The 24,858-nt window shown below is 38.0% G+C and overlaps 2 protein-coding genes across 3 annotated transcripts; one reads left to right on the top strand and one right to left on the bottom strand.

Moving 5' to 3' along the window:
* Positions 1 to 656: 656 nt before the first annotated feature.
* On the top strand, positions 657 to 17,123 carry LOC111322235 (peptidyl-glycine alpha-amidating monooxygenase B). The gene is made up of 20 exons (XM_022925312.2): positions 657 to 945; positions 3,324 to 3,378; positions 3,634 to 3,721; positions 4,571 to 4,656; positions 5,127 to 5,210; positions 5,731 to 5,779; positions 8,056 to 8,123; positions 8,709 to 8,792; positions 9,201 to 9,277; positions 10,512 to 10,562; positions 10,646 to 10,704; positions 11,041 to 11,667; positions 12,400 to 12,519; positions 13,461 to 13,533; positions 13,649 to 13,794; positions 14,781 to 14,863; positions 14,965 to 15,159; positions 15,247 to 15,377; positions 15,519 to 15,627; positions 15,851 to 17,123. Exons 1-20 carry the CDS (start codon positions 787 to 789, stop codon positions 16,471 to 16,473), a joined length of 2,967 nt encoding a protein of 988 aa, XP_022781047.2. The 5' UTR covers positions 657 to 786; the 3' UTR covers positions 16,474 to 17,123.
* A 790-nt stretch (positions 17,124 to 17,913) lies between these two features.
* On the bottom strand, positions 17,914 to 24,233 carry LOC111322245 (uncharacterized). Of its 2 annotated transcripts, XM_022925323.2 has the most exons (6): positions 24,075 to 24,233; positions 22,763 to 22,837; positions 21,259 to 21,756; positions 19,728 to 20,615; positions 18,963 to 19,134; positions 17,914 to 18,823 (listed from the first exon to the last, which is right to left on the bottom strand). In XM_022925323.2, the coding sequence occupies exons 1-6, from the start codon at positions 24,076 to 24,078 to the stop codon at positions 18,613 to 18,615; spliced, it is 1,848 nt and encodes a 615-aa protein (XP_022781058.2). In that variant the 5' UTR covers positions 24,079 to 24,233; the 3' UTR covers positions 17,914 to 18,612. The 2 variants fall into 2 exon arrangements, with proteins under 2 accessions (XP_022781058.2, XP_088614206.1); XM_088758080.1 differs by lacking the exon at positions 19,728 to 20,615.
* Between the last annotated feature and the right edge of the window lie 625 nt (positions 24,234 to 24,858).

The following is a 24,858-nucleotide window of genomic DNA, read 5'->3' as shown; positions in this document are numbered from 1 at the left end:
GGCAGCATCTTCTGGTAATCAGAATTTAGCTTCCAACAAAAACTGTACCATAAGCAGGGTTCCAAAGTATGACAAAACGCGAACACAGTCCACAATTTTTCACACCATCGAGTTTTTCCGTAACAATCTTAACTGATACTTTGACCTTTTATCGCCTAAAAATCAATGAGTGGAACATGTAGTAAATGTCCAATATTTTTATGTTCAGACCAAACTTCATCCAGTGAAATTTATAAGTAATTTTCACTATTTTCCTTTAGGTAGTTTTTGCGGCGCTTCCTTCCTTTTCTGTTCTCCATGCTGAATGTTATCCACAACATTTCTTTCTACGTGACCTCGGCCATGTTCTATGGGATTCTTGTTTTGTCCTGCCTCCTTCTTCGTTTTCCCTTTACGTGAGTGACCAGTTGAATGAAGGCTATCGTCGTAGTTGTACTCCTCAAAATCATCGTTATGTTCCATAGTTATCAAAAAGTTTGTATAAAGAAAGGATTGACGATGGCAGTTTCTTCGATAAAGATAAAATGATACTTCGGAAATTAACCTTAGAGATACGTAAGTGGGTCCGAAGGTGATGACTAGTGATGACTTATCTGCTCGTTTCGCTTGCTTGGAACTATGGGAAAATTTGTTATGCAAGCATTGACGCATTCATTAGCATATTTTAACCCAAAGTGAGTTTAAACATTGAGCTTTCTCGGTGAAATACATCACTACGTAATAAAGTGATTTTTTTCACCTTCATTGCGTTATTTATGGTGTCATTGGTTCAGAGTGGTTTCCGTTATGGCTTGCTTTCGCGCGAGTAAGGTCTTGGCCATTTTGTATTCTCTGGTGTGCATAAACGAACTGTTTTGCAGCAACGAAGTAAAAGCTGTGTCCGAAGGTTCCGCCAGATATGAGGGAACTATACACATTAAGATGCCAGGCACTCGTCCACTGAAGGTAACGTTCTTGTGAGTGATAAGAAGTGTCCCTGTACTGATTTCATTTTTCGTTTAAAGAGCTGTAATTTGCGTTTGAGTTAACACAACTCGATCGTAATTTGTTGTTATGCATCATTGGTACCGTCGTTACAGAGAGGATGTCGATAGCCTCATAATCGCTCAGACGGTTTTTTTTTTTGCCAAATGATATCACAACTTCCCTGTTATTTGGCAAGAATCAAAACTTAAAATGGTTAAATAACGGCGAAAAAGTTCGGAACCGAAGGGTCACCATACTTTCACCCTATACTTAATCTAGTAACTAGTCATACATTTAGTTGGTAATTTTTTTATATTTCGTTGTCGATTAACAAGGTCTGAATTGTCAAGTCAACTTCAGTAAGCTCGAAAATGTAAGGGGGAAATTAGGAAGGTTTTAGTTCTTAGGATTGAGAAGTAGAGACTGGGAAAAGGAAAAAAATGTTTCTGTGTTTAGAATGTGGAGAAAATGAGCTGCTACTGAAACTGCAAGAACTTAGCAGGAGGCTCATGACTTTGAGTTATCAAAATGAGAACTGTTAGAAACAGACACAGTTGAAGATGTGAGAATGCAGGGTTTAGGGAAGGGACTGCAGTTCTCTCATCCACACAGAGTTTGTATGGTCCTGGTAAACCTGGAAAGTCCTGAAATTTTATTTTGACATAATTTATCCTAGGACTGGAAAGTTGTGGAAAAAGGCTGCAGGTCCTGAAAAATTCTGGAAATTTGATTAACTCAAGCAATAGAGTTTTCAGAATTTACATTATAAGAAATGCATGTAGACTGTAAGGAGAATTGATTTTGAAATCTTGAGAAGGGAAGGGTTTAAGGTGAAATTTGGATCCCTGGAAAAATCAATGAGTCCAGGGAAAGTCCTGGAAAAGTCCTTGAAATTTGTTCTGAAAAAGGGTACAAACCCTGTTCACAAAGCTGCCATAAGTTTAATTGTAAATGAGTTGATGTTAATCTGTAGTTAGTAAGGTTGTCTCTTGTTGTCTCTTGTTTACTGTGCTATCACCAGAGATGATGCCTTAGAAACACTTAGAGTTGAAGAGGGGTTCCTTTATCAATATTTATGGAGCCTTGGAATATCTGTGTCTTATCTCAGTCTTATTGTTTTCAAACAGCATATTCTAGTTAACATGCCTTTGTGGCATTTTCCTGTCTGATTTAACCTCTTTATGAGTTTTGCTAACCAATATTGTGCGGTAAACTCACCTCTTGGGCTACCACCCTTTGTATGGTAAAAAGTGGTAGCTGAAGCAAAAAAACTGATTGGGTCCACTATTTATTATGATTTCAAGTCTCGTCCGGTATTTGGAACAAAGTTCCTCGAAGAACAAACATCTGCTAAATCAGTCAATGTACATTGTACCACTGTAACAATAGAAAATCAACTGGTTCATTCTTGAATAAATAATTTGAATGAGGTCTTTCACAGTATTGACCTCACGCCTCTGGAATACCTTACCACTGGACATAAGAATGAAACCTACTATCAAATGTTTTAAGAAGGCCATGTTAGATTTTTTTAAGAATAGTTATAAACGATTAGAACATTTTATCTTATAGTTTTTATAAACTTTGTAATTTTAGATTTTTAGCTCTTGATGTTTTTCCATAATTAATTAGTTTTTATCCTTTTAATAATTATTTGTAATATATTTTAAGAGGGCCACTGGTTTGTCAGTTTTATACTGTTATGTGTTTTACCCTCTTTAAATAAAGTTGATTATTATTATTATTATTATTATTATTATATCAACAAAGTTGAAATGGTAAATTGGCCACCGTTACGATTATAAAAGCTGACATTTCGAGCGTTAGCCCTTCATCGGAGCGATATATTGAAATTATATGTTGATATATTCAAATTATTTCGTTACCCCCACCAACACAGCCCCAAACAGTTTCTTTAGAAATTATCAGCCTTCATTCTTGAATAAAGGCTGATAATTTCTAAAGAAACAGTTTGGGGCTGCGTCAGTGTGGGTAACGAAATAATTTGAATATATCAACAAAGTTGAAATGGTAAATTGGCCACCGTTACGATTATAAAAGCTGACGTTTCGAGCTCCAACAAAGGGCTAACGCTTGAAACGTCAACTTTTATAATCGTAACGGTGGCCAATTTACCATTTCAACTTCATTGATATATTCAAATTGTTCATTCTTGGTTTTTGACATCTACAACAATGACGTTGAAATGTGTTTCATGATAGATCATATGACCTTGAAAACCCTCATTTACTCTATCATAGGAAAGGAAACTTTAGTCTCCGTTTCCATAATAAGACATCTCTGACATCTGAGGAACCCTTCTACCATTACCAATATAGTAAACTTATCTCTTACAGAAAGATGCTTATCTTTGTACAGCTTTACAGCTGCCACCTACGAAGCAGTATATAGGTAAGTAATATACCCAAGATATATATTGTGCAGATTAAAAAATAATTTATCCACAAGCATCACACTGGGTTAAACTTACAGGGTTAAATGTAAATCTCCGTTACTATACATGTGTGATTGAAGTTAAAACATTCATTCTGCCATGTTCCATGAACATTATTATTGAGAAAAACTGTCTGCAAAGGTTGACATATTAAGAGTGTGGTTTCTTGAGATGTTAAAACAACAATCATGCTTTTTTGTCACTTCTTTTAGTTCGATTAGAACCAAATGCTACTCAGCAGACAGCACATCACATGTTGCTATATGGTTGTAGTTCACCAGGAGCCCAACTTTCCAGTTGGTGAGTTTGATTAATGTCAGTAACTGATCAAGTGATTGCATGTACTACAAGTTGGTCCAGGATTGCATCATATTTTTCCACAGTCTGGCTAGATCATAGACTGGTGGACTTACTCACAAAATGGTCCCTAAAGTGTGTGAAAGAAAATACAGTCTTAATGATATTAAAATCAAGTTACCGGTAGTTATTGTTTCCAACAATATTTTTAAAGGATCTCTGGCAGGGTATTTGATTTATTTAAGGTGTCATTCTCAAACGTTGTAGCAACTAATCACATTGCATCAGGGCTCAACACTAACTTTTCAACTTACGTAGCCAAGTGGCTTGTGATATCTTAGGTGTTTTTAGATGTTACGACAATTTCAGTCTGTTTACTAGCCAAACTGGTTAGTGGAAATTGAAAACCACTAGCCAAAACTGAATTTCTACTAGCCTGTGGCCAGTAGGCTACCGTTAGTGTCGAGCCCTGTTGCATACATATATACTACATAGTCAGGTATTTCTAACTTAAGCACTATCAGAAAGTAACAGGTTAAAGTAGACTGTACCTCCAACCTAATGTGCACTTACCCTGTCCTAGCCTGTGAATATTTTAATAAACTCTTGGATCCACTTGGAGGAAGTAATTTTTTAAGTGGTTAGAGAAATCCGTTAACAGTTTGGGAAGGATCTACCTTATATAATTACTAAATAATACTAAAACTATTAATACCGTTGGCAAATGTGTGGTACATGTGTAGCTGAACACTAAAAATGCTCTTTGACGTGCAATCAGTGATTGAGACATCTTATCCAACACTAGTTGGAAAGTTCAAATGTTTTGAATAGTATTTGTACATTTCATGGTAGGTATTGTCAAAGAGGACCCTGTAATGGTGAACAGAACATTATTTATGCTTGGGCAAAGGATGCACCTTCTAGAAACTTACCCAAAGGTTAGAAGTAAATTGTACACAGATGATAGCAAGTAAATTAACAGAATGTGGTGGGAACCTTTTGAGGTTTTCTAAGTGAATCAAATAGACCCATGAAGCATTACTCTTTATTTACTTTTGCTTTATTATAGAATCAGGTTGAAGATTTAGCTCCACTAGGTAGTGAGTTGTGGTGAATGAGTTTGTACCAGAACTTAGTGAGCTTTTGGTTTTTAAATTTGAAACTGAACCTGCAGCTTAACTTAAAATTGTATTGAAATTGGTATTTCATGGAGACACCAACCATTTTGAAAATCAATATTAATTTTAGTGATCTGCATTAAAAGAGCTGCAAAGGAAGATAGAGACTTAAACAGTAACTAATGAAATATATAACATATCAATAAGTGCTGCACTAACAAATAATATTGCTGAGAAATAAATGTAATTAATGTATTGATTAAATTTTTTTTGCTCATATTTAATTACAGATGTTGGAATTGGTATAGGGGGAGATTCAGGAATCAGATATCTTGTGTTACAAGTGCACTATGCATCTGTAATTCCTTTTGAAGGTAACGTAACCACAAATACATCCTCCATTCCACACTCCACGTAATTATGAAGAATACAACCATGTGGCATTTATTTCAGTAACTTAGGTGAGGCTGTATGCACAGCAATTTTAACTAATGTGGGAATTATCTAACGAAAATGTTATGAACCCCATTCTGTCAATTTATTATTGTAAAATGTACTTTTGGCATTAAGTTTTTTAACAGTGGAATACCAAAGTATCAACTGAATGTAAAATGGCATGAACAGTACACATAATAATGAACAAATGTGATGCATGTTCATTTCACCAAGCCTTGTCTAGGAGGACAAATGGCTTAAATAGATGTCGTGTAAACTCCATGTTACATGTGTTTGTATCAACCCACTGAAAAGAATTAGACATACTAGACTGTTTTTCTCATACTTTGGGATGGTTGTATTACTGAAAATAATAATATGAAAGGTACTAATGATTAAAAATGTTAGGTTTAAAGAAGTTGAATAGAGGTTTTCAGAAAAAAATGTTTTACCACTTAGAGGGAGCCAAAGACTTCTCTGGATTTACTCTTCGCACCAGCCAACATCAGTGAGTACAAGTTCATTTGTGATAGATATTTGTAAATGTTCTGCTTCTAGTTACGAATATGGTTCTGTCTGATCTACAGTAAGATCATTCTAAGTCAAATTATTGCACAGGTGGGATATATTGTTTTACAGCACATATGTATAGCCAAATCACTTTGCTACTAAAGAACTTTCTCCTTTCAATGGAAGTGTGAAAATAACATATCCAACTGATGAAGTCAGTTTAACATGTATATATATCAATGAAATTTTATGCAAGAATTTTTATCATTCCCCACTTTAATGAAGTTGTAATCAAATACTTCAACTTTTTTAGTTTATTTGTCTTAAATAAGCTTAAATGCAGTGAAAAATGTTGAATTTATCTTAAGCTTTGCTGCACCATATCATGCACACACCTCCCAGGTGGGATCATGACGTCCCATAGTGACTTGAGTATTGTCACTAGGGATTTGGATTGGAAAAAAATTACCAAGTTGGCAATTTAGAGTGACTAGTTTGCGAAGAAACATAGTGAAATAGTTATACATGGCACTAAATGGTAAACATCACATGTCTTTTACTCTAACTGGTCAAATTGCTTGTAATGAATTGAAAAGTAGCAAAAGGCTGAAAGCTCCACCTTTTGGAATAGGCAGCAACAAGAACATGATTATTTATTCAGAAAGATATCATTGTACAATACATTTGGTATAAAAGCAATATTTAACAATTATTCCACAAGCGCTTGTTGGATATGAGATGGTAGATAGCCAATGGGGTGCATAGCACCGAGTTGGCTATAATCATCTCAAATCCAACAAGCTCGTGTGGAATAATTGTTTTATTAAAAATGTTAAATTAAATTATTAAATTTTATTAAATTTTTTAGCTTCCTTTTAATTTTAAGCTGACATGTAGATTATGGTATATTGGCTCATATACCATAATGGCTAAGCCAATAAAAAGTCTTGAATTGCATTATCCAATGATCCAGTTTTTAATAATGTCAGTTATACTCACTATTAAATAGATGTGAAAATAAAAGCTGATAATAACTGAACAGGATTCAACAGATCCATTGCCATTCTTCAAGATTTGTATTTGCATTAATTATGCAATTGCTGTAATCTCTCTTCATTTGAAACATCCATTCTGTAGCTAAATGTATGATTTTATTTTATATCCTTGATATATGTTGTCTTATTTGTTAAATAAGGAGATATCAGAAAGATAAACAACCATACATGTGAGTGTCAGTGTTTAGCATTTCACAGTATCAATATATATATTATCTTATTAGAGGTTTCAACAAAACATTTAATAAGATATTTATTATCCAACACACCAAATTTTTATTTCAATGCAAGTGAATTTCCTGGATATTTATTCATGCAGAGTGTGCTAAGAGGAACAGAACTGGTGCATTGTCCTGTTGCTGTTTCTATTCTCCTCAGGAAATGATGAATTTTCATTGTCGTCTAACTGCTTTTCTTTGGTCAATTTATCTAATAAACTTGGATCAATATTTGCCAGCCATTCTGACTCTTTGTCGTCAGGAAAATGATTTAAATTATCTGCCATTTTTTTTGTGTGACTTCAATCCAATTTGTCACTTGCACTATGCAAGAAAACTTGTCTAACTGGTTCTCTGGAGCACAAATACCACATGATATTTGTACTCATCTTGGGCATTGTTTGAGCTCTATGGAGTGTAGTGGGATACTAAATATGCATTATTAACCAAGTTTGTTCAGTCAAGATGGCTGGATATTAGCCTAGTATTTTTTTTTTTTTTTTGGCATTTTGATGGACCAAGAGGCAGTTAAGGTCCTTAAAAATGCAAAAAAAGAATGAGGCTAATATCTACCCATCTTGACTGAACAAGCTTGGCTAATAAAGGATTTATTATATCGCAAAAAGATTTTGCTTTATTAAGAATTAACATGACTTGTTTACTTTGAGAGCTAGGAAAGAAAGCCAACTGTGTTTGTAGTGTAACAAACTGGCAAGAGTCGTTTCTATTTTCTTTGTTTTGATTATCTTCTGCCTCTTGTTGCATTTGCATCACCGACACTTTGTCCAAGAATTATGACTGTAGCTCTAATTCAATTTTTTTGTCACACATGGGATGAATGCGGGTAATCCCGAGTGGACAAGATAGGCTCATCTTGCCCGCTCGGTAGCCAATCAGAACACAGGATTTGCTTCATCTTGCCCACCAGCACTGTGACTGGTGTAATAATGATATATTTAACACTTACATATTATATGTCTTTGTATCACCTGCTGTTGTAGACTTCCATATGGAGCAGCAATATATCTGCTTTGGGCAGGCAGGGGCTCCATTCCTCCAGAAACATCAGGTTGGTTTAAGTGGTTCTTAATTTGTTGACAACTACATGTACAGGTACACCAGCAGTTACACCTGTACCTGCCATCCCAAATGGTTTTATTGCATCAGAGACAATTTCTCCCCTTCTTTCCCCTATCAAGTGAAATAATAATAAGCAATTATATAGTTTATTACTTTCACGTGTTTTTTTTTTTTTATAAATAGACTGTTTAATTTGACCAATCACCTAACCTCCCACTCAACTTTGCAATTGAATTTTAGTGTTACCAAAATTATCTTAAGGGAAAGCAAGGTGGGGATGGGGAGGTCTAAACAATAATTTTGGTGACAGTTGTAGGTCTCAAACCAATACAAGAGTACTGAATGAGCTACAAAGTGTCTGGATAGGTTGTGATATACAATCTATCTTCTATCCCACCTTCATGTTTAGCTGCTCTGCTCATCCCCTCAAAAGTGCACTTTGTTTATAGTCCAACAAATTTAGAAGCTATAATTTTTACTTTTGTTTGTTTGACACATTGATATGTCAGTGTATAAATATTTGTTGCCTAGCACCATTATTGTTGACCTAATATTGTTTACCTTTGCTTGTCAGGCATGCATGTTGATGTTGGTTGTACATACAATGAACCTGAGCCAATGTTTGCTTTTGCATTTCGCACTCATGCCCACAAACTTGGTAGGTGAATGTTTTAAAAGCTCTTGGAGAGGCACAACATCCCAGTATTGCCCCTAGGAGCTGACAGTAGATTTTTTTGAAAGATTATTGCACAATAAGCCTGTTGTGATTTATTTTTGTAGAGAGAAGAAATAAAAACTAAAAATTATGTTTGCTACCACTTGATGGTGAATTGCATCCACTGATCTGTAATCTCTTTACTATACACTGTAGGTGCAACCACTAGATTCACTTGACTCTTAGAAGGAATACATTTACTGTGTGTAAGAGCTAGCCTAAAGTAGCTTGAGCATTTTCTAGGCACGGCTAATAACCTGAAACTTTGATTACAAAGATGCAACCTTCATAAGAGTTTCATTTCATCTTAGCACTCATGAAAGGTTCTTATTCACTTTTCATCTGTTTTAGCAAAAGTTATAACTGGTTACAGGGTTTGCAATGGTGTGTGGACTTTGCTGGGCAAGGGAAATCCTCAGGCTCCCCAGGTGAATAGTGTTGTTTGTTTGTTGTTGGTTATGTCCCATCATATTTCTTTTGGTGAACACTTGCATGGCCTCTGCACATCTCTACTCTTAGTTCCATCAAAGGAAGTTTTCACAAGTCAGCACATATTACAAAAGTCATGCTATTAGTTCTTTCCCAATTTGCACAACTGATAAATGAAATTTCCAACTTTCCTATCTGACATACCTTAGGTATACTAATAAAAACTAATCTTGTATTTCTTTTTGCGTGTTTGGAACTAGTATTGTAGCAGCAAGGGAACGTTTCTAGTTTAAAACTTGACGTTTTGTGACTGTTGAAATGAAAGCTCATTTTCTGAGTTGAGGCGGGAAGTGGAGGGGGGAATGCTATTATTTCTACGTGTTTTTGTCCTCGGCATGGCATTTTCTGTTTCAAGCAAATACCAAATTTAGTTGTTCTCAAAACACCATTGGGAACAGATCTTTCCACCGAACCCAAATCCTACTTAGCTCAAAGTTACCACTAATCAACTTTTCAAATTTCACTGCTATTCAGAAGGATTTCCAAAAGCAGTAATGGCTAACCATACATGTAGCCAGCAATAGCCATTGCTGGAATTCTGACTATACTTCATTTTTAGGTGCTATTTAAGACTACCTACCTGTACGTTATAGTAAATTATTATACATTCTCTAACGTCATACCTACAGGCGATAGATTTTATATAATGTAGAAATGACTTCATACCTACGGACAACAGTTTTATGCGCTCTTGTCTTTACCACTGTAGTTCACAAATATGCATAATAAAATAATTATCGGATTCGGTTTTCGCATGATAGCGAGAATTATTACGGCCTCGGTTTGTGTTACCCGCCTCAGCCTTCGGCTTCGGCAGATAACACAAACTTTGGCCTTGATAATTATCGCTATTATACTCAACCTTATCCAATAATTGTTAATTATATTCAACGTTTTATTCGTCGCCAATCTCTAAGGGTCGGCTATTAACTTGAGCTCAAACCACAGTTTACACAATCAGTGGGCCTTAGGCTTTCACTATAAGAGGGTTGATTTGATGAAAACAATTTCCTTCCACTGGTAGCTTTCGGCATCTTTACACTGTTCGCAAAAATAAATGTTTAGATTTAAGGTCCAACTGAATCGAGGGTTGTTTAGGACGTGGTTTTGTTGAACAGCCGAACTTTGTTTAAACCACTGGCCCTAAAATTTTGACTATTGATTGCCTTTTAGGCTTTTTATCCAATGGAATCAACAATTGAGATCAAAGAAGGAGATATGTTGGTGAGTGATGCTTTGTTAAAGTCTGTGAATTGTTACGTCATGAGTGGATGATAATTCCTTGTATTCTACGTTATGATTTTCAGGTGGCTCGTTGCACGTATGATTCAAAAGGACATGACATACACAGAGTCATACATATGGGGTAAGCCATGTGTTTGTACGTATTATGTAGATCATCAACTTTGAGTTTAGTAACGTCACAGGGTCTTTAGATATAAGGAAAAGTTCAATAACCTGCGATTAAAGTTTTTCTTGAAGTTTTGGTACCAACTAGTGTGCAATAGTGTATTAGAACCCCTGATCTGATCGGTAAATATTACATTTAAGAGAAACTTGTCATTAGACGGTTTCAAGCTTCTCTCAGTGGGTCTACTGTGTAATACAAAATTATATTATGTTGAATGTATGGCCATAAGTTATGACAGTGAAAGGCTGTTGAAGAGAAGAATTTAACATCTTTTCTGGTGTTATGTTTCAGGCCATCTGGCGATGATGAGATGTGCAACTTTTATATTATGTATTACAGCGATGCAGGCCGCTTGGAGTATTCTGGTGGAGACTGTGGGCAGCAAAACCATCCAAATGTTTTCAAGAATTTTCCTCCCGACTCTGACACACTGTTAACAGATTCACCAGATTTGAAGGATCGAGAAAGTAGTGTCCCCATAATAAGCACTCCTGTAGTGTACAACAAAACAAGTCCAGACCAGGAAACCAGAAAAGAAACAGCTATGGTGCCTGTTTCTTTCAAGATATCGACTGATTCACCAACTCGTGGCACAAGTCAAGAATTGGATATTTCTGACTTAGGGTCTGCTAAGGAGGAATTGCCATCAGCCAAAGCAGAAACACAAGTCGGCACTGAACCTTCTTCTCAGGAACATCCCGCTTTAAAGGAAAATCAGCCTATTATTCCTGTCGCAACATCCACACCTGTTATTCCTGTACCTCAATCCACAGATGAAAAGGAACTTCGGGTTGTGTCCGACTGGCCAAGCTTAACTGCAGTGGAAACCAGTAAACTGGGACAAGTAACAGGAGTTTCGCTGGATTCCATGGGGCAGGTTATTGTGTTTCATCGCGGCAGCAGAACTTGGGATGATCAGTAAGTCATCAAACAAATTCCAATTTATCGAGAATCAGCTAACTGGACATTTCCATAGAGTTATACAAAGTAGTTTTTATCCATGGAATATGAAAGATTGTTGACTATTGTGTTGGACAGGCTTTCGGACTCGCGTTGTGATGCTCAGCTTCTGAGCTACAGAGAACTCATTTAGGTTCATATGTGACGATCCTCTTTACTTGGGCGGACTGCTAAGATCAGCAACGTCGCAAGCATCGTGTGACGACGTAGAATACAAAAGCTAACAAACTTTTGGCTCGGTAGTGGTTAAAAAGAAAGATGTCTTCCTTTATACCACGAGCATGAGACATTCCTAATGGAGAACTCACAATTTTTTTTTGTTCCTTCTTTGTGCCGATCCTAGCACCTCACAGGACCCTTGTTATTTATAAAACTTGAAATGGTTTAGCTCACCATCGAGTTTCCTGTATCTCAATGGTAGAGCATTAGAGCGTGAATCCGAAGGTCTGGGGTTTGATTCCGCTTGGAGTCTCTCTTTGTCTCATTAATCATAGTTTGCCTCATTAATCGTAGTTTTAAATCGTAGGGTTTTTTTTTGTTTTAAAACATATGTAAGTTACCTTTAAAAAGAATGCGTAGAGGCGCTTAAAATAAGCAAGGGTACACGCGAGTAAAATTCGTGCATTTGTTTCTTCATCGTTTTGGTGATTTATTCATTTAAGATGTTATTTCTTGGCTCTCGTTTCACAGTACATTTGACTCTTCTAATGTATTTCAAAATGCTGACGTTGTGGGAACCATAAAAGAACACACCGTGTGGATCATAGACTCTTCGACTGGAAAAATAAAGGGATTTTGGGGCAAAGACATGTAAGTAAACAAACTTCGAAAACTTTCAAACCATAGTGAGAACATTTTAGTTTTAGTATAGTTATGACCTGGGACTCCCTTTGTCAGGTGCGATTTGTAAAACCTGGGTGTTTAAGTATGATAGGATGTGAAACAATTGCATGTTAGGAAGGTTTTCTTCATATATTTTGAACTGCGGTATTAAATACGTATGATGCACGATCCTTCGCAGCAGATAGCGCTATTTATGCAATAGCGAAAATCAGACCTGAAAAAAATCAGGCCTGTACGGGATTCGAACCACTGACCTCTGCGATACTAGTGCAGCGCTCTACCAATTGAGCTAACAAGCCAACTGGGAGCAGGCCGTTAAGTTGATTCGTAATAAAATATATGAACTTCATATATTCATTGTACCTGATTTATCATCACGGGTTTATTACGAATCAACTCAACGGCCTGCTCCCAGTTGGCTTGTTAGCTCAATTGGTAGAGCGCTGCACTAGTATCGTAGAGGTCAGTGGTTCGAATCCCGTACAGGCCTGATTTTTTTCAGGTCTGATTTTCGCTATTGCATAAATAGCGCTATCTACTGCGAAGGATCGTGCATCATACGAAGGTTTTCTTGTTCACACTGAGGAGTCTTTTTAGCTCTGCGTCGTAATGATGAAGGTGACTCTGATAACTCTCTTAAACATACTAGACTGCAATGTATGAAAGCGTTCCTCACAGTAATAAATCCTACTTATCTAGTGGGTGGAAATAAAGCCTGAAGACAATTCAGGCCAGTACGGGATTTGAACCCCTGACCTCTGCGATACCGGTGCAGCGCTCTACTAATTGAGCTAACGAGCCAACTGGGAGCTGGACATTATGTTGGTTCGTATTAAACCCGTCGAAGTGATGTATATCAATGAATTTTGAATGTATGAAGTTGGCTTGGTTTTTCTTACCTCCTGCAGGTTTTTCTTACCTCATGGCTTGACAGTTGACCATGAAGATAATCTGTGGCTGACCGATGTTGGAAGTCATCAGGTTGGTGAAGTTTTGTTTTACGTACTGCAGTGTCCTAACTCGACAACAGCAGTAAGTTTGAAGAAAGTTAAGCCATAGAAAATCGAATTCATAATAATACTTCTTTTTTATATAGGTTTTCAAGTTTTCGCCTCTTGGAAGTAGTACTCAGCGTTTGATGTCGTTGGGAGACAAATTGGTACCAGGCTCTGATAAATCCAGATTCTGCCAACCCACCTCTGTGGCTGTGGACAGAAATGGAGAGTTCTTTGTTGCAGATGGGTACGCTTGTATATCTTAAATTGCTTTCATTACGATTCACTATTCAGTTATATTTCATTTGTAGAATACCTCAGTTGAAGCTGTTGGTTACGATACCTTTATGGATGCGTGTCGGTTGAAAAAAAGAGAAAAGGAAAATTGTACTCGCGGCAAACCATACCTACATAGGTCTATGAACTGTAGAATCTACTTATGGGTTCTTTGATGCAATCCCGTTTACAAGAACTTCAATGATACAAACTGTAAATTTGGTTCATCGTCGTTAATCTTGATGTAATGCTTCAATTTGGCTATGTTTAATTTGTCCTGCTCGTGATATCCTCAGGCTCTTTGCTGTCAGCAATCCCTTACAAACCCTTCAAAAGAGCATACTCGTTCCCCTATTAAGAGAACTCTCTCGACTTCCCAAGGTTTCATTTCTTTTTACAGCTACTGCTTGCGTTTCAAATTGTAGTGCAAAACCTTTTATTATCCAACTACAAAAAGAAGAATACAAATAACGCGCGAATAGAGTACAAATATCTTGCGATAAAAAAAGCCTGAGATATATGAATATTAAGAAAACAAAGTTTTCTATCTCTCAATAATCGCAGAAGTTTAAGTAAGAGTATTAGCTGTTTCCGACCGATGGAACGAGCGAAGGGCTAGTTTTCTGATTATCGAAATATAATTTGAAGATAACAAACACTTGACTGCGGAGATTTTAAATTCTTTGAGATTGCCGAGGTTGTTTAAAATTCCATCAGAGCGTTATTTGTCAATTCGTTGTTTGTATTTTGACGCGCCCTTTGGGCTCTTAAAAATACGGCACAACTCGGAAAAATACTTAGGGATACTACACACCAAAACGTCTAATCAGATATATATCTCAGTTTTTACACATAATTATATTTAACGAAGCTTGTAGTTGTTACTATTTTTATTTATTCTACTTGTTTTATTTTTTGTTCGTTATGTTTGTTTTTACTTTGTTTTCTTTGTGAAAGGTACTGCAATTCTCGTATTCTAAAGTTCTCTGCTGCTGGAAAGCTGTTGAGTTCTTTGGGCGAAATGTCCGTCTCTAGTCCAGGTAGTATCGGTGTTTTGTATCTTCGTTTTGTTTTTCCTTCGATTTTTCTGATCCATTAGCCATTTCTAAATGAATTAAGCATTGTTTTTTGTGTCGGTAAGGTATTCCTGCCCCAGGTTCGTTGTTCATCCCACACAGTCTCTCCATGGATCAGTCAAGTCACACGCTGTATGTTGCCGACAGGGAGAACGGCCGTGTTCAATCATTTAACTCTATCTCTGGGGCCTTTGTCGATGAAATTAAGCTTCCAGAGTTTGGGGGAAAGGTTTTTGCCGTGGATTTCAGCGTCAGGAAACGTAAGTGTTGTTTCCCTTTGCCCGAGAATGTCACTTTCTCTGGATGGTTTGTTTTGGTATGTTCACCCAGATAATCTTTTGCTCCAGAGGGTGGAGTCCTACACGTTGTTAATGGGCAAAGTCAGAAAACAGGAGTCCAACATTCAGCGGTTCAGGGATTCACAATCAGAGTCGCCGACAAAGTCATATTACAGACATGGCCTTCTGACCGAGAGCAGGTGCTCACTGTTTATTTTGGTTTTCCTAGTTGTTGGTGTAGTCGTGTTTGAGGCTAGTGAGGCCAGACCATTTCAATTCACCTGTCCTTCCTTTTGAGACAAAAAGTATTCAACTGAAGTTAGTTTTCGTATTTGATGCAGGCCTTGGTCCAACCTCATGACGTGGTATCCTCTGCCGATGGAAGTGATGTCTATGTGGTGGAGCTTGGTCCCAATAGAATTTGGAAACTGTCTTCAAAACGTCAAGTTGGTTAGTCCATATTAATCATTCAAACGGTCTTTTTTTTTTTAAATCATAAAACACAAATCAGTTGTTCATTTTAATGGTTTATGTTCAGACGTTTACTTTAACGTACTTTGAAAGCTTCAAACTAAAGGAAGAGTTTTGCCAAGTTTTGCCTTGTATGCATGTCTGTATGTCTTGTGCACATACATTTATTTCGCTAAATGCTCTTGTTTGATGTTTCTTTAAGATTCTTTCAGTAACAAGACTTCAAGTACACCAGTGAATACTGTACCCGTTAAAACAAGTGATCATGTCACTCAAAGCAGTCACACTATTCTAGGGGAAACTATTGACGGATTAAATCCTAAGCAGGAAGAGAGTGAAAATACGTCCACGAAAGGCATGTCAACTCACCGAGCATCTGCCGATCCAGAGCAACTAAAACAAAATGGAAAGAAGCCTTCACTTTCTCCTGTTGCAAAGACTGGTGTCATTGGGCAGCCCAGTCCAAAGCCAACAGAAACAGTTACTGTGAAAAACAATTCTGTTGGTGGACCACAAGACGACACTTTGAACAGTGAGGACAATGTTGACATAACTGCAGGTATTATTCCCGCTCTCATCATTCTGTCAGTCCTAGCTGTTCCTATTGTTTTTCTGCTCCTTATCAGTATCACCTTACGCGTGCGTGCCTACCGCCGAGACAAGCGCAACCAAATGAGTGATTTCCATGAAGGCCGGAAAGATTTTTCAGTGGGAAGAACAAGGGGATGGTGGTCTTACATGAACTGCTTTGACAGGCAAAAGTACAAGTTTAACCGAGTTACTTTGCAGGACTTTTACAGTGACTCTGATAGTGATGGGGTCTGAATCTGATAAAGATAGCTGTGAACTGAGCTCAGGAGGAGATTTTGACGAGCGAATGAAAGACTTGATTCCGAGCCGTATTACCATAATGATTATGATAATGATTATGATAATGATAATTGGGCATAACGAAATATTTTTAAAAAACTACCCTCGTTTCTGGAAGAGAATAAGCGTGGAAATTATCACTGAAACTACTCTTCCATTGTCTTAATTCTGATCCGTCCAAAAGACTGATGGCCAGGATGCTTCAGTAAGAAGGTTTTTCCACAATGGTCTAGTGAATTATTATCCGTAAGAATGGTTATATTTTGCCTCTAAACAGTACAACTTAAGTATGTCTAGCTTTCTTTTAAGGCTTGTAAGTTGTAATAAAAGGGAACTTTTTCAAACTTCTAACTTTTTTTAATTCATAGCGCTTTTCGTAGAAGGAATGATGATTGTTTACACACGTTCCCTTTAGCTTTGAATCTTGTCAGCTAGAGTTTTAAACTGGTTCATAGCCAGAGAGTGTTTTTCAAGTTTGTAGTGAAAAGAATCGCGCAACACGCAGAAAAATCACGCGCACGCCAAGTGGTGACGGGGTAAATAGATTGTGAACAAGATCTGTCCTTGATCTTAAAAAATTTTCATTAAATTTACTTTCTGAGAAATGAGGATAATCTCTTTGTGTTTGGTAATACATAATTTATCATTGACTTTGTGGTGGTTTAGAATTGTTTTAACTCTCTTTACACGACCCAGGTTAGTTATTTAACCTGACTTGAATCCCCCCGAAGGGTAACCCTAGAGCAGCTAACTGTTTGTAACCATTTTAAAAAAGACGTCGGGCCGAGCTAACTCCCCGGCCCTTGCTGGGCAATCTTTGTCGAAACCTCAGTAGATTGAGCCGGCTTGCGGGGTTAAAATTAAATGTCCTGAATACTTTCCTGTAGATATTGGCTCAAACGCCAACTCAGTGGGCACTTTAACCAAATAACCATTTCTGTTTCGTCTCTGTGATGTTGTCTCTACATCATGACCTACCATTTCGTGACACCTGACTTTTTTTTTTTGGCACCCTTGAAGCTCATGTCTTGAGGTTGTTCGTTGGTCCAAAGGGTGACCCGAGTCAGTCCCTATCAAACCATATCCTGGTGCAGATTGGCGGCCTGGGCTCATGTCCAGGGTACATATTTGGCTGACTCTTTAAAGTGATTCAACCTGGGCTCGTATAAAGAGGCCCTAAACCATTTTTGCTAAGCGATGCATCCAATGGATTTCATGGAGATCGGATAGAAAGGGTCAAGAAGAATTCAAACTGAAGAGAATAAATAATCGGTATCTTGGAAACGCAAGGTCAGGATTACTTGTGGTGTTGGTTACTTTTGTTGCTCGATTTTCGTGTGCTTTGCTAACTTGCCTTTACCAGAGGGACAGGTTTTAAAATATTAGACATGTAGATATGTGTATATTTTTTAATAAAATATTCTGTAAATGGTGGTTGTCTGTTGAATACCAATTTACATCTTTGAGGAAAGCCCTCTTTACATGTCTATCCGCATCAGACAGGTGATTTCCTTTTATCTTTGAAAGATGTTGGGCAAAAATGAAGTTCCAAGTAGATATTAACTCAGACATCTTGTCTTGACCCTCTCCACGACACTTTCCCTCCACATCTATTTTTTCGCCTTTGTGGGCCGTTAGAAGCGTCTTCTCACGAACTCACTTTTGGCCGAAGGCCGTAAGAAGAAGAAAGGGGGAGTCTCTTCTCTTCAGTTTACGGCTACAGCAGGTGCGACGACAACATATGAGGAAAAGAGAACTTGTAAAGATGACGAAAGTCACACTTAACGCTGCTGATCTTCCTTCAATACAAGCGCACATGATATTCAGTTGTTGATAAAATGTTTATTATTTTATAGATTCTATATAATATAATATATTGAAAATATCTGAGAGAGGTTTTCAAATACTGCTTTCTTAAATTGTTGTTTTTCTAGTTTGTAAACATTTTGGAGGACAATTCCAAGTGTTCAGAAATCAAATTATCTAAATACTTAACAGATTACAGTCTATCAAACAGACATATCACCTAAGTGGTGAAACAACTCCTAATCGGGATTAAGTGAACCCTTTCAGTTGCCCTCTCTAGCTAAGAAATCAGTAAAATGGCTCCACTACCGATGGGTCATGGCATTTACGACCTTTATAAGACAGGATGAATCCCCTCTTGCTGTTTGCAAAATCTGAATGGAAAACAACTGTGGCCACGTTGCCTTTGACGTGTTTCACGATAGGAGATGTAATGGAACCGCAATACCGCTGACCCACTTCGTTGTCCAACATGTCGTACACAGCAATGTAGTCGTACCTGAAAAAAAGAAAATCGTCCTAACTAACGAAATAGATACGTGCTTACTAAGGTGACCGCTACTAGCAGACGATCAAGAGAGTTGGAAAAATATTTTTTAGCAGCAAGTGTCCAAGAAATATCTAAGAAAGCTACTTACACGCAGTTTCTATCCTCCTCTAAGTACACTTTGTGGAAAGTGAAACTGATGAGGTGGTAATCACTCGGTAAGATGATGGACCACCTACACGTTGTGTTGGAGGGATACCCTGTTGGATATCCTGGTGACATGAACTGACCCCTGACAGACATCAACACACCTCCACAAATACCTGCAAAACGAAAAGAAAAAAAAAGAATGGGAGCAAAGCCTATATTAAGTGTGACTGGAGTGCTTCTACGATTTTTTCTGTCCCGTTCATTTCAGATACACTTACCATAAATAAATTTCTCTCATTGTAGATCCTTTCGGGGCTTCAATTACTGTCTATGGTGGAGATATCTTAAGATAATATAAATGAACCAGCGATACTTTTTCTGATGAATAGAAAATATATCTATTTTCTTTCAGATTTCTGAGCGATAAAACAAAGCGCTAATTTTACTGTCCTGTTGCCAGCGGAATTGATGATAGCTCTTTTCCCTAACGGCCCTACCCTTACCGGCCCTATCCTTGCCGGCCCTGCTCTCATTGGCCCTTCCCTTACCAGGCCCTACCCTTACCGGCCCTATCCCTGCTGGCCTTATCCTTTCCGGCCCTATCCTTATTGACCCTTCCCTTACCAGACCCTACCCTTACCCGGCCCTACCCTAACCCGGCCCTACCCTTACCGACCCAACCTTTTTCTGCCTTAGCCTTTACTTGCCCTACCCTTTACTGGCCCTACCCTTTTCTGCCCCTTGTGATTGCACTGAATGAGAATACCTGTTTTTTTTGCAGACAATATAGGCGTTGAAAAATTCCAACGTGAATTCTCTGTTTTTTTCGGTATTGAGTCCTTATCAATATTCGTTTCATTCCTTCTCTTCAAGTTTTTATCAACTAATGGAGCAGCTGTTGACGAATGTTTTTCAAGTTTTTCTTTTACCACAACTTTTGATTGTGTTCCTGTCATCACAGAGGAAAGAAAGCTTGCTGTTTGTCTTATTGTTGATTCCGTCACAGCAGTTGTGGACACCCTTGAGTCCATTTCACTAGTCAATGTTGAAGAACTTTTCACAAGGGTATCTTTTCCTTGATTTTGTTTTGTGAACCGTGCATCCGTTTTTACAGATGTTGTTTCAGTTGTACTTTCCTCAGCTTTCCTTGATATAATCGGATTTCTCTTTATTACGTTCTTCAGTGAATTCGTCTCCGTCAGTTTCTCGTTCTTAGTTATAGTTCCTCTCATCAAGGTTGTCCTCTTAGTCGTTACCTTTGCAGATCCTAGAAAGCACTTTTTGTTGTCAGTTGCACGCGGAAACTGAGTACAGTTAAGGTGGCTGGGCCAAGGGGTGGAACAGCCTTCCTGGACACTCTCGCAAAGCGACCTGCACGGAGGAGAGGAGGACTGGTGAGGGATACATGGCGGTAGATACAGTTGACACAGGAATGACATCAAATGAGGAGAGCATTGAGGTTGGAGCTTTGACATGAACGTCCCCAATTCAGCTGCAGCCTGAGAATATGTCTTGTGTTGAAGATGGTTTGGTACTTGGGTCAAGTTATAACCAAGTGTTTTACAGGATGCGAAGGTTAATGGTTTGCAATCGGGTCCATCGAAGATTGCAATTTTCTGTGCAAGCATTTGTTTCGGAGATCGAGTAGTGGATTCTACCAGACGAAAGAAGAAATTGACCGTGAGGGGTACTGAAAGGTTGACAGTTGTTCACTGCTCAGATTGCAGAACAGTTAGTCTCTGCCACTAAATGGCCGATAGCGAGTTTTAATGCATTCTAGACTGTGCGTGTTTCTATGTCACCTAAAAAGAAGAGACTTTTTTTCAGTGTTCCATGATCATCAATCAGTGTTCCCATGATCGGTGACCCGTAACCCGTTACCCTTTTAGCTTTTTGTTGCCTTTAGGCCTCTTTGTTGGAATTTTACAGACTTATCTGCTTATTTGCTAAAACGTTTCCTTAGGTCTTATTTTGTTTAGCCTCTCCTCCTCTAAACAACCGATGATAGCATGCACTTGACACCGCAACCATTTTTACAATGTTTTCTCGAATATTGTGCACTGTTTTCATTGACGCTACTCAAATACTATGAATCGATGCTCACAAACCATATACATGTTGGTTTTTTTAATTTTTCACCAAAGTTGTTCACCACTCGTATTGCACTTTTCTCTGCCTGTTGATTTAACAATGTAATTAAGTTTAAAGAACGCTTTGTTCCAAGGATGAAACATGTACTTTTAATGTTGTATGCTTCTGTTATAATCTATTGAATAAAAGAGTCCCGTGGTACTTACTAGCCATCGAACAACCAGACGACGTTCCTACACGGTATTCGTGGGTCTTATTGACGCGAAGGACAACCGTGGAACCAGAAACACATCCCTGAAGCCCTTTGCCAATAATTATGTTTTCTGGCGACGAAAACAGTTCTCTTAAGTGCGCCACGTAAAACCTTTTTGGAAGAACTTTGTCAACACCATATGAAACAACACCACGGTAGATGCTGAGCCAAACAGAGTGCCTCTTGCCATTGCAGAACCCTCCTTTTGATGGCATAGCAAGATTCAATTGGCTCTGACCGTTAGGGGTACTGAATGACATCCGAATGAGGCCGATGTCGAGAAGCGTGATGCGCAAGAAATGATTGGTGTCCTTACTCATTATCTCCACCAATTGCCCCGTGCAAGTTTTAGTGGAGAATCTCACTTGAATATCAAAGCCCTTTACTGTATGGTAAACCGGAAATCGTTGAGTTTTTTCGTTGCCATAGTCTTGAAAGATGCCCTCCATAGCTGAAAAATAGATACATATTTATTATAGCCCAGAATTTTCTGAAACGACCGTTTTGCTCTATCCTACCAGGAGAGGAAGGCATGTAAGTGATACACTTGAGTATCAACTAAAAGAGGATAAAGTGAACCAATCATTTTGACTGTCACCATTCACATAAATACTTAAATTCTGACACGACTTTTTCTGAATGCTGAGATGGCAACAGATCCCAAAATAGGATTTAAGTAAGCAATGGCTACAACATAATTCTCCGTAACGACTTACTGTTGCCCCATTGCAATATCATCAAATCATAAGAAAGAAATCTGAAGGATATTCTTGTTTCCGATTCCCAAAATACTCGAACAAAATGTTGCGACTAACTCGAATTCGAACCCTTTTTAAAATTATTTGATTTACAAAATATGTTTTGCTTGACCAGAGGAACCTTTGGCACGAAAAGCCGGGATGAAAAAAAAAAAACTCGTTTTCGAGATTCCCCCCCCTCATTTCCTCCTGGAATAATTGGAATCGGAAAATTGCTATTTTCTTACTGCAGTCTAGCTCGTCACTGTCATCTTCACAATCTATATGTCCATCGCATTTGAATTTGTTCGTAAGACAGGATTTGTTCGTAAGACTTTGCACAATGGAAAAACCCAATTTGACACGCCGTGAAAACGAAAAATCCTCATATGAGATTGAAAAACTTTCAGAAATTTTCATCCTGTTAGCAACAAACTGACAACGGTCATAAAACTACTAAGGAATTTTGCATCAGGCATTTAGATTGTGGCGAAAAGATTTGTCGCTCGTATTAAGTGACTATTGATCAGATCGGAGTTTATGTCAGCTAACAATCAAAGCGCAGATTCGAAAATGTAATCACTCCGAATCATTGCAAGACACAGGCTTATCACACATGTGAATTCCAAAATATCTTTGCGTCTTCTAACTAATGCGATTCTAGAGAAGAGGATTTACCAAGAATTGTCAGGATTCATTAGTTAGAAGAATTTAACATACCTTGCGAAGTGTTCAGCTCTGCATTCAGGATACAGGAGATCACAAGCAAGAAGGTTTTTCTTAGGAGAGCGGACCCTACCAACACACATACACAAGAACAAAAAGAGCTTAAAATGAATGCGCGTATCTTTGGTCAATTTAAGTTTGTCGTTAGACTGCCTCATGGACGGCGTGCTTACACATTTATTCAATAAGCTACATAGCGTTAGACAGGAACACCATATCGATTGATGGAATCACTGTATCGTGATGATACGTCCATAAATCGTATGAAACTCCCAACCCTCCTTTAGTAACACTTATTAACCCTTAAATACCACAAGGAAAAAGCAACCTTCACTATTTCAAAATGTGTATAAAAGGATATCGTATTTACATCATTAAGTAATGCCCTCTCACATACCCTCACGTGACCTTACTAAGAGGAGAAAACATATTTTAGTACTCAGTCACACTTCATATTTCCGTCGCTAACTTGTTAATCAGCTGCGTGCAGAATCAGTTGAATTTGAGCAGACAGAAGGGGTTTTGAGCCAATTTACGACTCACTATATCGCCGTTTTCAGGATAGAGTATTGCAATAAAGTTTGACGTGCTCAGATTATCCTATGATACCTTCTGGACGCAATCCAACACGTTTGACGTATTATCACAGCGAGCATACTGTACCCTCCTAGTTCCTATCATCATATTCTTTCTCTTTCAGAAAAAAACAAATTCGCATCTAAATGTACCAGTTTTTTAGTACAGTGGCTTCTAAAAGTGAGCTGTCTATCATGATCGAACTAAAAAAAGGCTTCTGATCACGTGCGCCTGTGTTATGTTTGCTGCTTGACCGCCCGCTCTGATTCCAAAAAAACAAAATATGATTTTGGGTGTCAACGGAGATATTCCTCATCCGAGACAAACATTTCCTCTCGTTAATGGCCTATTTTTCTGGTCGAAAACGGGAAATTTTAACACACGGAAAAGGTTTTAATAAATGAACAATTCCCTTTACAGTTCTCTCAATAATTCTTTCGAGGTATGATACGTGTTACTCAGCGTCCCTTGACCAAACCTTATTCCGTCCATTTGCGAAAAGGACAAGCACGCATCTTTAATAACTCGATCTTAACTCTTAACACATCGTCTAGAAAAACGAAACGCCTATTATATCATTACTGCAAAGCTACATACGATGCTTATAAGTCACTTGAAATCTCTGTAATGAGATAATCACGTAGTGGTGTATAAAACTAAACAAACAAAGTCATCCCTCTTGAAATATACATCTAATCCTAGAGGAAGAAAAGCTGTGTCTTAGACTCACCCATTTAGCACTATACTGTGGTTGGTGTGCAGAGTCAATATTACTGAGGAAACGTCGAAGACAAGTTTTACAAATGTCGAGCAAATGTCGAAATGGCCGACATGAACTGAGTTTTCGACAGATCAGGTGTCAAAAGAAAATAAAGATTTATAGCATGATGAGTTCAAGTTTTTCTGTGTAACGTTACACTGGCAGCATACTATACTCTGGTCGATAGTGCACACTCATGTCACGGCCCGGATTGCAATATTCTAACGTGCATATTGTAACACGGTTTTTGTACTTCTTAAAGCTTTCCCATTTTGTCCTTTGTTTGTTTTTCTCGTTCACTATAGTTACTTGTCAAATGGAGCGCTTGTTTCTACTTAATAACACATTTCGGTTCGATCCAGGTTGATTTTCTCCAGATAAGGGCGACCCTAAAAAAGTTAAACAAAGAATGTCGACATGATTTAAAAAACCATATCATTCTCCCTGTCAGTCTCTGTCAGTGTAACCGTCTGTCACTGTTTATTGTTACTGCCGCGATCACTATCTCTGTCCCAGTCTCTGTCAGTGTAACCGTCTGTCACTGTTTATTGTTACTGCCGCGATCACTATCTCTGTCCCAGTCTCTGTCAGTGTAACCGTCTGTCACTGTTTATTGTTACTGCCGCGATCACTATCTCTGTCCCAGTCTCTGTCAGTGTAACCGTCTGTCACTGTTTACTGTTACTTTCGCGATCACTATCTCTGTCCCAGTCTCTGTCACTGTAACCGTCTGTCACTGTTACTGTTACTGCCG

This window comes from Stylophora pistillata, chromosome 4 (assembly GCF_964205215.1).
Source record: "Stylophora pistillata chromosome 4, jaStyPist1.2, whole genome shotgun sequence".
Taxonomy (NCBI): Eukaryota; Metazoa; Cnidaria; class Anthozoa; order Scleractinia; family Pocilloporidae; genus Stylophora; species Stylophora pistillata.
Note: the sequence above shows the minus strand (reverse complement) of the source record. Positions and strands in the feature narration are given on the sequence as shown.